At 43.5% G+C, this 14,935-nt stretch overlaps 1 protein-coding gene across 1 annotated transcript in view; it reads right to left on the bottom strand.

Annotated features, from left to right (window-relative positions):
* The window catches only part of LOC129698554 (ETS translocation variant 5-like), a 42,004-nt gene extending 35,983 nt beyond the window's left edge, over positions 1-6,021 (bottom strand). The window contains exons 1-5 of the mRNA XM_055637632.1: positions 5,875-6,021; positions 5,261-5,418; positions 4,983-5,070; positions 4,813-4,860; positions 4,635-4,688 (exon numbers count right to left, since the gene is read on the bottom strand). Of these exons, the coding sequence (XP_055493607.1) occupies positions 4,635-4,688; positions 4,813-4,860; positions 4,983-5,070; positions 5,261-5,311 (241 nt within the window). The 5' untranslated portion in view covers positions 5,312-5,418; positions 5,875-6,021. The remainder of the gene's footprint in view (positions 1-4,634; positions 4,689-4,812; positions 4,861-4,982; positions 5,071-5,260; positions 5,419-5,874) is intronic.
* Positions 6,022-14,935: the final 8,914 nt, after the last annotated feature.

The raw sequence follows: 14,935 nt of genomic DNA, 5'->3' as shown, positions 1-14,935 counted from the left end.
TCTATAAGATCCCCCCCGTCAATCTTCTAAATTCTAGCGAGTACAAGCCGAGTCTATCCAGTCTTTCTTCATATGAAAGTCCTGCCATCCCAGGAATCAGTCTGGTGAACCTTCTCTGTACTCCCTCTATAGCAAGAATGTCTTTCCTCAGATTAGGAGACCAAAATTGTACGCAATATTGTGGTCTCACCAAGACCCTGTACAACTGCTGTAGAACCTCCCTGCTCCTCTACTCAAATCCTTTTGCTATGAAGCTTGGCTTTGTTTAAGTCATTGTACATAATTAAAGTGGCAAGTCACTGGCTGGACAAGAATCAGGCCTCTGGTTTAAGTTCATGCTCATCTGAGTTCCAATAAAAACTTCTTGGACTGATATTTGAGAGTGAGGAGGAAGTGACACAAAAAGTTTTACTATTTAAAAAAGAGAAAATTTGACAAAAAAAAAAATTAAATATATCAAGGAATCATTGCCACTTCAATTAAGACTGCTACTCCGGTTAAATACGCTTCTACACCAGAATAACTCTTTCACTGTTAAGATATGCTACTGAGTAAGACACAAAATGCTGGAGTAACTCAGGATCTCTGGAGAGAAGGAATGGGTAACATACCGGGTCAAAGCCCTTCTTCTACCAGCTTTAAGAAGGGTCTCGACCAGAAACGTCACCCATTCCTTCTCTCCAGAGATGCTGCCTGTCCTGCTGAGTTACTCCGGCATTTTGTGCCTGTTTTTGCTGTAACCCTGCATGTGCAGTTCCTTCTTACACATTACACTCAGTAACATTGTTTAGGATGGTATTAGCAAGCTTTTAGAGAGGAAAAGCAATCAAGCAAGCTACTTTAGCAGTGATGTGAAAGATGATAATATAGCACTTGTCAAAGCCATTAAAGCCACTCTACGTAGGCACGATATCTAGATTTCACACAAGACAAGTCAATTTCTGAAACTGCCTTCTGAAAAAGAGCACAGTAAAATAAACTAATTAAATGAACCAACACTTTATTCTCAGCAGGACAGGCAGCATCTCTGGATAGAAGGGGTGGGTGAGAACCTTGAAGAAGGGTCTCAACCCGAAACATCACCCATTCCTTCTATCCAGAGATGCTGCCTATCCCGCTGAGTTACTCCAGCTTTTTGTGTCGATCTTTGGTTTAAATCATAATCTGCAGTTCCTTCCTAAACACTTCCTTCTCTTCATCCCGTCCTGACTTTCAGCTGCTAAATGCAGTATTTTGAATGGCACTCTCTGAAAAATGTATCCATCAAGTATCATCTCCTCCTCCCTCAACTCTCCTACCATTGCCCTTGCGAGCAGCAATTCCCAACCGACTTATTCCTCTGCAGCCCACCTACAAAGATGACTTTGCATTTGGTTGAAAGGAGCTGCTCAAGCCAGAGGGGATGTACGGCGTGGAATAGAAATCCCTAAAGAGTTCAATCTACATAATGGTGTGTGGGCCCCAATAACAGTGTGAAAAACACACTCAAGTAAGTCAGCTTGCTAGGTCTCCGAGTGGTAGCAATATTTAATGAAGGTTCCCACACAAGGAATATTTATTTTTGGTAATTCCTCCATCAATGGCTTATTCATAAAAACTTGTGCTCTGCACTGAAAGCTTCATATTTAAAACTTTGGGTTAAAATGCAGCAAAGAGAAATCCAATTAGTTACCCGAAACGTTGCCTATTTCCTTCGCTCAAGAGATGCTGCTGAACCTGCTGAGTTTCTCCAGCATTTTTTTGTACCTCCAATTAGTTAAATATTGCATTTAAAATTGTTACCAAATAGGACTAATCAATGGCAAGTGAAGAAATGCCATTGTATAGATGGAGAAAAACTCATCTTGTTTTCAGCTTGTAAAAAGTACTAGTTATGGGCTGGTCCCACTTACGCGATTTTTTCGGCGACTGTCATAGTCGTAGCAGGTTTCCGAGAAACCGGCGATTGGACTAATGGGCCCGTCCCACTTAGGCGATTTTTTTAGGCGACTGCCGGAGAAAACGACATTGAAATTCACCGAATTCAGCACCAGCGACAACCAACGTCACCTGTCGAACATCTCACCTTTAGAACATCCTACGTTAACCTGGCGACAGAACCTACGTCAAGCTACGCTCATTTGGCCTCAAAACAAAGGTCGCCATTGTCGCCCCAAAAAACGTGCAACATTTTCGGCGACCAGAAAGACGCTACGGCTCTTTGGGCGACTGAGGAGACTACTCACGACCATACAGGCGACACCCAGTCTCCTCTAGTCGACTAAAATGAACAGGCCCACAAGTAACAAAGCTCAATATTATTGCCCCCGCAACAACTAACAATTTCTGGCTGATTATTATAAAACACTTCTCTGGCTGCGGCAATTGCGAAAGGTGCAGATCTTTCATTGAATGTACGACTCTGTGCTCTGAAACGGCACCACAATAAAGGAAAAAAAACATTGGAATCTCTCCATCAGCAGAGACAGTCACAATGACTAATGCCATCGAAAGCTGGTAGCAGATGTACTGTTCTTGATCATTATATAACATACACCCACAACGCGTATGTTTTGTCAAGGTTACAATGTCGTGTAAGAGGTCTGGTTAAGGTCTTTAAGGTGGGAATAATATAGAGGGGGGGGGTCACATTGGCATTTGTGGTTGCTTCATATCAATGGTCTGACCTGGCGTTAAATCCTAAATAGTCACAGGAACCATAAATCAGGATGGATATAAACCCAGAGCTGCTCACTCTGTGCCAAGTCCCTCCCCATCCAAGATCAATCCAGTCACAAGCCCTTTCTTGGAGTATCATTCCTCATGTGTCCGGAGTTGCCAAGAATAAATGGAATAAAAAGAACATATCCCATCTTTATTTTCCATTCAAATCTATTTATATAATCTTTGTCAATGGAATCTCAACAGAGTATCCCATCTAAATCCATAACCACCTTAGACAGTCTTGATAAACAAGGAGAACACACACAATGAAACAGTTTAGATTATTATGTTAGTACGTGGACTGGGGGTGAAAAAACTGCTACATTTAGAAACTGCATCAACTAAAGCAAACTAGAGCCTTCTGATGTTTAAAAAAATCTATCTTTGATAAATACAGCGAGAATTATTCCAGGAATGTGAATTTGTATTATCAGATTTTCATCAGTCAGAGTATTGAGTATAGAAGTTGGGAGGTCATGTTGCAGTTGTACAAGATGTTGGTGAGACCGCATTTAGAATATTGTGTTCAGTTCTGGGCGCCATGTTATAGGAAAGATATGGTCAAGCTGAAACAGGTACAGAGAAGATTTATGAGGATGTTGCCAGCACTCATGGATCTGAGTGAGTGATGGGGAGAGGTTGAGTAGGCTGGGACTCTATTCCCTGGAGCGCAGGAGGATGAGGAGTTGATACACAGAGTCTCTTGCCCAGAGTAGGGGGGTTGAGGACAAGAGGATATAGGTTTAAGGTGAAGGGGAAAAGATTGAATAGGAATCTGAGGGGGTAACTTTTTCCACACAAAGGGTGGTGGGTGTATGGAACAAGCTGCCTGAGGAGGTAGTTGAAGCTGGGACTATCGCAACGTTTAATAGACAGACATGTAGATGGATAGGACAGGTTTAGAGGGGTATGGGCAGGTGGGACTAGTGTAGCTGGGTCATGTTGGGTGGAGTGGGCAAGTTAGGGCCGAAGGGCCTGTACCATGCTGTGTGACCCAATGTCTCTAACTCAAGTCAAGTATTAGATACAAGATACAAGGTACAAGAGGCACAGCTAAAATGGAAATCTTCCATGTAGCACCAACTCAGGCCACATAGACTTAAGACAAACACAGAATGTGTAAATCATACAAGACACTGAAATGAAAAAGACTGCAAAAAATAAACATAAAAACAGGACGTAAAATAACACAGCAAAGATCCACTTCTCATAAGATCTGAATCTGCTCTCTGCACCTCGACTAGGATGAAACCTCAGGTGGCTGCTGACCTTGAAACCTACAATTATGCAGTCTGCCCCCCTCCCCCCCAACCCGGACCACTCATCCCTCACAAGCTGCACTCTGCCATCGCCTGCCTGCCCCTTGTGAGACACAATTACTAAACGCGCCCCCGCAAGTGTTATGCAAACACAAGCTCTTCGAAGGAGCCAAAGCGCATCAAAATTAACGAGGGATAAATCAAAGAAAACAGGATTGGAAATGTACATCTTTTGAAAGCCTCAACCACCCCACCCCCCTCCAACAATATAATTTCACCAAAAGATGTGCAGTGAAAGATGAGACAAAATTAGCGCCGTCTATTATTTGCATCTCAATAGAATCCCGATCACAGCACGGATACAAATATAAGCAGTGGTCGTTAAAAGATGAAAACAAAAGATGTCAATCAGCATTTAGCATTTGATGTTACATTTACATTTAATACAACCGGGTAGTCTAGCAGCTGGGGCCAGCAGACAGGATTGCCTCGACATCTACAAATAATAATTCAATTTCCCCGTGAAACATCAGCGAATTCGCAACTCTTCTAAACAGGTGGCCGCATCAGAAATACGGCTTTTTCTGGACACCAAAGATTGCTCCAAGTTACAATTTCCACTAAAATTGTCACCCAGCTTAAATTTGCAACGGCACCAAACAGAATACTCACAGTTAACCGACTGGAAGTCAGGTACAAACTGTTCATCGTCTTCGGGAACTTGGGCTGTGTGTGTGGAGAGAGACAGGGAGAGAGAGAAATAAGCTTGAAGCGGTTCGCTATTCACAAAAAAAACTACCGAATGCAAATTTGCGAGAAGTCGCATATAAATAAAGTGGATGGCGCTCACCTTCTGCGAGCCACGTTTCCTGCAGTTGGCTTAAATCTTGGAAAAGTTCTAGAAAGCGAAACAAAATCGCACAAGTATAAGTACTAGAGAGGGGCCGCTGAAACGCGGCGAGAGAGACTGACTGTGCCGGTTGTTGCTACAATCGAGCGTAATCCATAACATCCACTTACCTTCCGAATCGTGGGCTAGATCTGTCTCCACTAATTTCCTCTTTCTCTCGTTGATTTGTCGCCCGCGAAGTTCTTCCCCGCGAGTTTTCTGCGAAAAAAACAAACACATTCACTTAGAAAATCGAGAACAATAACTTATAGGGGGGGGGGGGGGGGGGGGGTCTCTCCTCAATTTAGTGCACAAATCGATGCAACTTTGTTCACGTTTAAGAATTAATTCTGAAAATAGTTTTCCAATTTTTTTTAACATAACAAGTGAGAATAATTGGTTGACTCACCGGTATATTGTGCACCATTAAAGGGACTAGCTGATCGTAAAATCCGTCCATTTTGTGGCAGATCTTCTGTTTAAAGTCGATCTACAATCCTTCAACATGGACTCGCACAGCACAGATGAGATTGTTGTTTGCTTCCCTTTTTTTCTTCGCAGCTCCTCCTAGGAGAATCGACAGGGCAGAAAATTATGAATGGGGCAGGCTGGGCTGGCGTCAGGTAATGAGCGTAACGGGATCCGAGCGCCCCATTCACAAAAAAAAAACACACACGCAGCTCAGCTCAGCCCCGCCGCACACACAGCAAAAAACAACAACTCGCATTGAGTTTAAAGGCCAATGGAAAAGCAATCGCCCCCAAGCCTGCATGCAGAGAAAAAAAAACCCTAGTCTGCAAAGAAGCGACCTCACAGGCGGAGCATGGCATTTTGTTTTTCTCAATGGCACAGAAGACGTATTCAAGGAAAATGGCGAACATTTCAACCCAAGCTCTTGTTTGCGTCTATCTTTAGCATTAAGCTGCAGCACTTTCCATTCCACCTTTGCAGATTTTTAAACAAAAAAAATAAATAAACTTTATTCCAGATATTAGTGCAGACTCGTTTCCAATTCCTGCTTACCTGTGAAATGGCTTTATTGTATTCTCAAATGCGGCGTTATTTATTAATTAATTTATTTAGAATGCACCGTCTAACTAAGACACCAAGTAGGCATTAGCAGCGCCGAGTGGCCGCTGTGTAAAAAGTTGAATGGGTTTCTTTGCTCACTTGCAACCAGGGCGATTCCTGGTCCCCGGAGGCGGCCCCCGCCCTGATTGGACACGGCGCGCGTCCCTCGCCCCGCCAAGCACTCCCATTGGTCCCCGCCGCAGCGCCGTTCCGTACCAATCGCCGCACCGCGAACGGCACACGACGGAACCCATTGGTCAAACGCCCACGGTGACGCGTGGAAATGCAAATACGCGGCTTCCCGCGGCCAATCAGCGCGTCGAGTGCGCGCCCCCATTCATAACTGGCCCCGATGACGGGATTCATTCACGAAAATCTGGTCAGGGCGCCATTGAAGGAGTGGGGGTGGCAATGGAGCTGAGTGCTCGATGCACCCTCAGCCTCAGCCTCAGCCCCAATGCAAGGTCACAAACAGCATGAAAAACATGCAGCACTGTACAACCAGCACTGCAAAATTAACCACCGCTTTATTCGTGCTGTCTTAACTAGAAACTAGTTTTAAAATGCGCAACACCCGGCTGAATGCACTTTGCATTGTTCATAAGGTCATAAGCGTTAGGAGCAGAATTAGGCCATTCGGCCCATCAGGTTTTTACTCCACCATTCAATCATGACTGATCTATCTCTCTCCACAACCCCCTGAAACCCGTACTAATCTCGGCCTTAAAAAGTATCCATTGTCTTAAATGTGCAGAAAGGCATCTCAAATACTGGTTTACATCAAAATGCTGGAGTAAATGTCAGGGGAAATTCAGCGAAATTTGATTATATAAAATTAAGCAGTAATTGAGTAAGGGATTATGCTGCGTTTGGTAACTATGGAAGGATGTTTTTAAAATCGACAGTATTTTATTAAAAGTATCAAATGGCCAGTAGTAACATTTTATGATTTTTTTTAATTGTGGTCTGCTCATTTAACAGACTGCACACACCACATATAAGGCATTTGAAAATAAGACTATTCTAGGCTGAAACTTTGCAAGCACGTTGTCATGAACCGGCCTTGGATTGGGTAGCCTCAGGCTACCGGGCGACACTTAAAAGCTGTAGTTCCAAAGCTGTAGTCTGAAAAAGGGTTTCGGCCCGAAACGTTACCTATTTCCTTCGCTCCATAGATGCTGCTGCACCCGCTGAGTTTCTCCAGCACTTTTGTGTACCTTCGATTTTCCAGCATCTGCAGTTCCCACTTGAACACTTAATAGCTGATGTGTGGTGAGTGGGAGGGCCGCAAATAACACATTAGGAACGGCAAAATCTCAGGCACAAAGTGATGTGTCTCGAATCCCACGTGTTTCATTAATTCCAGAGAGCAGAACTTCTTCCCAGTCTCCCCTCTCTCGTCCAGTGCTTGTTGCAACTTGCAGCAGCGAAAGACAGACAGACACAGTCAGCTATAGTTAACATCTGGCAGGTATTTGTGCATCGCCGATCTTTCACTAACATTAGACAGACACAAAGTGCTGGAGTAACTCAGCGGGACAGGCAGCATCTCTGGAGAGAAGGAATGGGTGACATTGCGGATCGAGACCCTTCTTCAGACCCTTCAAACCCAAACTTTACTTCATTCTGCACCCAGACCTTTCACTAACATTAAAACTATAGGAATTCAGCACCACACATGTTACCACTCTAATGGGGTCGTCAATAGTTCGATCCTCAAACTATTTATTGGAACTTTCTAACTCCCCTGTTAGCAACTGACAACAGCCCGATATTAAGGTGCCACCAAAACTGGAAGGAGCATAACTGAAAAGTGGGGGCACATTGGCTTGGTGCAGGAAGGAACTACAGATGCTGGTTTAAACCGAAGATAGACACAACAAGCTGGAGTAACTCAGCGGGACAGGCAGCATCTCTGGAGAGAAGGAATAGGCGACGTTTCGGAACGAGACTCTTCTCCAGACAGAGTCAGGACAAGGGACATGATAAATATATATATATATATGTGTGTGTGTGTGTGTGTGTGATGGAGAGAGATATAGAACAAATGAATGAAAGATGTGCAAAAAAGTAACGAAGATCAAGTTCCCCTGGCCCGCCCAGGTGCTCGTTTACAAACTGTGCCTGAGCTGCCGATAGTTTACAGCATCTACTGTTTTGATGCTGAACCTCAGCCCAATCTGACGGTATTTCCCTGAGCAGATGCGGTGGGAAAATGGGCGGATCAACAAACCGGCTCAAAGCGCTAGGGCTGACAGTCAGTCCATTTGATAAATTGTAGCAACTGCTGGGATTGCAAGAACACGGCGTTCAGTATGGCTTCTTCGCTTCCAAAGAAATAAGAATTAGGCAATCCGATGTTAAGCGAGCGGTAGACATTAACCGGGACACCAGAAGCCTCCCATCCTGCTAGTTTTTTTAAATCTGGGTAGGGGTTACTACGCTGATCTGTGGAAATAAAGAGGCCCATTTTAACATTTCATCTAAAACAAAAATCAGCATCTCTGATAGTGTAGTCATTTCCCAGTTCAGCACTGGAATAGCAGCCTGCTTGCTGGGGCAGCACTTGATCCGACATCCATCTAACCCAGAAACAAGACTGGACCAATGTACCAAAGATAAATACAAAATGCTGGAGTAACTCAGCGGGACTGGCAGCATCTCTGGAGAGAAGGAATAGGCGACGTTTCGGGTCGAGACCCTTCTTCAGACAAGGCTGAATGATCCTAAAAAGCAAATGGAGCAGATTAATGTTGTCACAAACTGACTGGATGGTTTAAATGGAATAACTCGAACTTGTTGGAATCAGGTTGTTAACGATACCCCCTACAGGATCCCCCCTGTGTTGTAGATTAGACACTAGTAATCATGTGAGGACAGTGTGTAGGAGAACACTTTGATCTCTTTGTATCCCGGCAGGATACAAGGAATGCAATTGTGATGAGTTATCGTTAACATAATATGGTCAAGGGTGACAGCTCAAGTGAAAGCCCTCCTGCAGAGTCAATTCCCCTCTTTCGGCTCCAACCAACTATCAGAGTGAAAGAGAAAAGAAGACACAAAGTGCTGGAGTAACTCAACTCTGGAGAGCAGAGATGCGGACTGATAGAGATGTTGTCCAGAGATGCAGGAAGAAGGGTCTCGGCCCGAAACGTCACCCATTCCTTCTCTCCAGAGATGCTGCCTGTCCTGCTGAGTTACTCAAGCAGTGTGTGTCTATCTTCGACTTAAAGCAACACCTACAGTTCTTTCCTATACATGCTGCCAAGAGCCACTGAGTTACTCCAGCACGTTGTGTCTTTTTTTGTTAACCAGCCTCTGCAACAACAACAAATGTGAACCGTTTCTCAAGAATTCAAGAGAGTTTATTGTCATGTGTCCCTGATAGGACAATGAAATTCCTGCTTTGCTTCAGCACAACAGAATATAGTAGGCATTGACTACAGAACAGATCAATGTGTCCATATACCATTATATAAATATATACACACATGAATAAATAAACTGATAAAGTGTAAATAACAGATAATGGGCTATTAATGTTCAAAGTTTTGTCCGAGCCAAGTTTAATAGCCTGGTGGCTGTGGGGAAGTAGCTATTCCTGAACCTGGTCGTTGCAGTCTTCAGGCTCCTGTACCTTTTACCTGAAGGTAGCGGGGAGATGAGTCTGTGTCTAGATTGGTGTGGGTCCTTGATGATGCTGCCAGACTTTTTGAGGCAGCGACTCCTGTGGGACTCGTGGATTTTGGATTAGACAATAATGTGGACTGCCTGACCAGGGACATAGGGAGAATGTCACATCAAGTCCAAAGCTAAAATTAACACAGAGATGCCAAAAATACTCCAGCTGAACTGACATTTTAAAATTGTATGCAAAATGCTGTCTGATCAATTGATTATTTGCAGCACTTTCTATAATTATTTCAGATTTTACCATCCAATTATACAGAGCACAATTAGAACTTGGAAACAAATAAAATAAAATCTAAAGTTAAGAAATCTATCTCTTTTATTGCCAAAAGTCAATAATCCGTCGTTTAAACCCTCTAGTATAGATAAATTATTGACACAATGGGAAAGAATAGGAATCAAAACGCTCGGAAACTTGTATGAATTTGAAAAATTACTATCATTCCAACAATTACATCTGAAATATAATTTGAGAAATAATCAATATTTTAAATATTTTCAAATATGTGACTATCTGAAAAAATATACAAAAGATTATCATAATATGCCTCCAGACTTACTGGACGAAGCAATGAAGACAAAGGTCGAATCAGCAAACTTTATATCATATTTATATAACACTATTTTAAATATAGAAATACCTTCAACCAACAGTATTAGAAGAGACTGGGAACAAGAACTAGCTATAAAAATTTCAAACGAGAGCTGGGATAAACACTTACTGTATGTGCATAAATGCTCGATTAACGTAAGACATACTCTAATTCAATTCAAAACATTACTAGATTATACTATTCAAAAACCCCCCAATTTTTTTTCCCTAAAGTCTCACCTATTTGTGATAAATGCCAGTCTCAAGAAGCTACCATAGCGCACTCCTTTGTTTTTTGTATAAAAATCCAAAAATTCTGGACTGAAATCTTTGAAATCTTCACAAAATTATTTAAAATAAAACTGATACCAAAAGCAGAATGGATTATCTTTGGAATAATGGAAGGTAGCCCTGAACTAAACGTGTTTCAAAATAATTTATTTAATTATGGGCTAATAACGGGAAAAAAGCTTATACTCAAATTCTGGGAAAACACTCCTATACCAACAATAAATATGTGGATTTCAAATATGTTCGAAACATTACAGATGGAAGATATGAGACTCCTCCTCGCAGGCAAAGCAGATCACTTCCAAAAGACGTGGTCTGCATTTATGGACTTACTACAAGTACAAGGTGCAACAGTAATTTAAAAAATAAATGGTGCCAGGATCTGGTAATGTGGGATGAAAAATATGAAGTTGGTATATCCCTTTTTGCGTAGTTTTTTATAATAGAGCAATTGTTTCTCTTTCTTTCTTTCTTTTCTAGGGTCTATTTCTTAACTTTCTTCTCTAACTCTTTCTCTAATGGGCTTTTTTTCCAACACTCTCTCGTACCTTCACGATTCTCTCTCTCACTTTCTATACTTCCTTTATTTCTATCTTTCTTAAAGCTCAAAAAATAAAGGGGCACAACAAATGTAATAAGATAGATGTGGTGTGTATTGCTGTAACTTATTGTAGTGCTTATAAATAAGTAAATAAATAAACAAAACAAAAAACATTATTTTGGAAGGCAATGCTGTCCTTACTAAACAACAGTAAAGGCACGTTATTTTGCATGGTATTTGCATCGTTAGGAGTAGAACATAGAATATAGAGCAGTGCTGCACACGAACAGGCCATTCGGCCCACAATGTTTGTGCCGAACATGATTCCAAGTTAAACTGATCTCATCTGATGCACATGATACATATAATTTTATTCTCTGCATAAGGGCATAAGGTCATAAGGAATAGGAGTAGAGTTAAGCCATTCGTCCCATCAAGTCTACTCCGCCATTCAATCATGGCTGATCTATCTCTCCTTCCTAACCCCATTCTCCTGCCTTCTGCCCATCAAGAATCTATCTATCTCGGCCTTAACAATATCCACTGACTTGGCCTCCACAGCCTTCGGTGGCAAATAATTCCACAGATTCACCATCCTCTGACTAAAGAAATTCCTCCATTAATTATGAGAACGTCCTTTAATTCTGAGGCTATGACCTCTAATCCTAGACTCTCCCACTAGTGGAAACATCCTCTCCACATCCACTCTATCCAGGCCTTTCATTATTCTGTATGTTTCAATGAGGTCCCCCCCTCCATTCTTCTAAACTCCAGTGAGTACAGGCCCAGTGCCGTCAAAAGCTCATCATGGGTTAACCCACTCATTCCTGGGATCATTCTTGTAAACCTCCTCTGGACCCTCTCCAGAGCCAGCACATCCTTCCTCAGATATGGGGCCCAAAATTGCTCACAATATTCCAAATGCAGCCTTACCAGCGCCTTATAGAGCCTCAGCATTACATCCCTGTTTCTGTATACAAGCCCTCTTGAAATAAATGCTAACATAGAGTTTGCTTCCTTTTAATAGTTAAATATTCCAAATGGAATTTAAACTGGAGGACTTAAGCCAGAAAGAGTTCTTGGGAAGAAAGAGGTACCTTAAATGCAGTTGCATCTGGTTGGGTAACTATGGTAGGGTGAAGACTATTCCATGCTTTAATTGTGCGGGGGAAGAATGAATTGCTGTACACATCTGTCTTTGTAGCTGGAATCTCAAATTGGATCGAATGCCCTCGTCTGCTCCTAATAGGTTTGGGTTTGGTGTAGGTTTTGTAATCTATGTCGAGCTGGCCATTTAACATTTTGTAAAAACAGGTCAAACGGTGAGCTTCACATCTGTCTTGTAGAGGGTTCCACCTCGACCAGTGAATTTAGAAGTTTGGTAACACTCGCTTCTCTCTCATAGGTGTTAGTAACAAATCGAGCTGCCTGTCTTTGGACACGTTCGATGGATGAAATGTTTGTATTTGTGTATGGGTCCCATGCTGCAACTGCGTAGTCCAAATGAGGTCTAACGAGGGTGAAGTATAGCTTCTCCTTGACAGAAGTTGAACAATGATGAAAGTTGCGTCTCAGAAAGTTTAGGACACCTGTTGCTTTCACCGTTGCATGATGAGTCTGACCATTCCAACGCAGATCGTTCTGCAAATATTCCTCGGTCCAGAGGAATGAAATAAACAATAGACAATAGGTGCAGGAGTAGAGGCCATTCAGCCCTTCGAGCCAGCATTGCCATTCAATGTGATCATGGCTGATCATCCACAATCAGTACCCCGTTCCTGCCTTCCCCCATGTCCCCTGACGCCGCTATTAAGAGCCCTATCTAGCTCTCGCTCTAGTGTGGGGGGGGGGGGGGGTGGTTAGTGATTGTGTGAGGGGGGATGGGGGGGGGGGGGTGGGGTGGGGGGGTGGTGGTGTGTGTGGATGCTGCAGGCCGCTCCCCACCACAACCGCATGTTGAGGGGACGGGACTCAATGTCTATTTGGTTTGGTTTGGTCTATTAACAAACAAATATACAAAATACAACAAAGCAATTAATGTAGACACAAGGAACTGTGGATTTATTATAAAAATGGCACAATGATTTGCATTAAGTGGAGCTGGAAGATGGAGGCACAATAACTGCAGATGGTTGAGCAAACACAAATACTGGAGTTAATTCAGTGGGTCAGGCAACATCTGTGGAAGGAATGAATAGACGACATTTCGGGACCCTTCTTCAGACTAATTGAAGTAGGAGGGGGAAAGCAGGAAAAGAGGTTGGGATGGGATAAAACCTGCTTCAATTTCCTGGGTACATCTTTCTCTGAAATCACAAAGAAATTGCTTCAACGCCTCTAACTACGTATAGATTGACGATTCAGTTTGTCGACAAATACTCTATTGAACTTCACCAGGTGTACAATACAAATCACTTCTGTAAAGGGAATATCGAGAAAGGATCTGAATAAGAAAACCATCGAATGAAAGAATGCAATTCAAACGATTGCCTTAGTAAAACGTAGGGGGAATATAGGGGGCACCGTCCTGTGTATGGCTGCCTAGCCAGCAGCTGTCCATCTTTTCCACACTTTTTTTTATTTTTAGTGATTTTTAGTGTTTTGTTTTTAGGAGGTCTAGACTTTTTTTATGTGGGGGAGGGGGGGGGAAGGGGGAACTTCTTTCTAGGGTCCCTACCTGGTCGGAGAGGCAGCTTTTCTCCGGGCTGCACCATCGACCCGTCCTCGCGGCCTACCAGCGGGCCTGGAGCGGTGTTTTCCTGTCGGGGACCGCCCAGAACCTCGGCTTCGGCGGCGGCACAGCGCTGGAGCACTATCGCGGAGCGCAGTGGGCGATGCCTTGCCCGGGTCGCTGCGCTGGAGCTCCGGTGAGCTGAAGAAGCGTCGAGAAAAATCATCGCGGAGCTGCGGGACTGTGGAGCATCGGGAGCCTGGGATCTCGCGATGAGATCGCCAGTGGAAATGCTCCAACCGGTGTGGCCTTGTTGGCTTCGGAAGCCGCGGGTAAGGAGGCGGCTGTTCCAAGTGTCCCAAGCCGCTGAGAGGACTCTCCTGACGCCAGAGCACCATCAACTGGCTAGAACGGCCTGGAACATCGGGCCTCCGTAGAGGCAACTGTGGAGGCCTCAATAGGCCTGACTATGGGTGAACTGGGGATGGGGACTGGACTTTGTGCCTTCCCTCATAATGGAAACCATTGTGGGGAGATGTTTTTATGTTAAAGATCTTTATTATTGTTATGTTTTAGCTGAAAGGACGTTGCACGGAGAGCACGCTGGCGCTGTTTGTTCGCTGCTTCTCCGTCTGCTATTGCCTCTTGTGTTCTTGTTTGTGTTCTGTTTGCCTTGCTTTGTAAAGCGACTTTGAGTCCTTGAGAAACTATATAAATTCAATTTATTATTATTATTATTATGATGACTGGTTGCATCGTGGCCTGGTTTGGCCACTCGGACATGCAGGAATGAAGGAGATTGCAGAGAGTGGTAGATGCTGCTTGGACCTTCACAAGGACTGACCTCCCCACGATCGAGGGGATCTACACTGGTAGACACCATCGAGGGGACCTCCACACCATCGAGGGGATCTGTGGAAGATGCTTCTTCACAAAGGCAGCCAGCATCACCAGAGACCCACACCACCAGGACATGCTCTCATCTCGCTCCTACCTACCACCAGGAAGAAGGTACACGAGCCTGAAACCAGTGACCACAGCTTCAAGAACAGATTCTTCCCTGCAGAAATGAGGCCCTTAAACAAAACAACACCAACTTCCAGCAGCTATGATCTGTGTTTACACTACAGATTTCATGTTTGCACAATTATGGTCACTCAATATGTGTAGGAATGAACTGCAGATGTTGGTTTAAACTGAATATAGACATAAACAGCTGGATTAACTC

Source organism: Leucoraja erinacea, chromosome 7 (genome assembly GCF_028641065.1).
Source record: "Leucoraja erinacea ecotype New England chromosome 7, Leri_hhj_1, whole genome shotgun sequence".
Lineage (NCBI taxonomy): Eukaryota > Metazoa > Chordata > Chondrichthyes > Rajiformes > Rajidae > Leucoraja > Leucoraja erinaceus.
The sequence above is the reverse complement of the archived record's forward strand: the minus strand, read 5'-3'. Positions and strand labels throughout refer to the sequence as shown.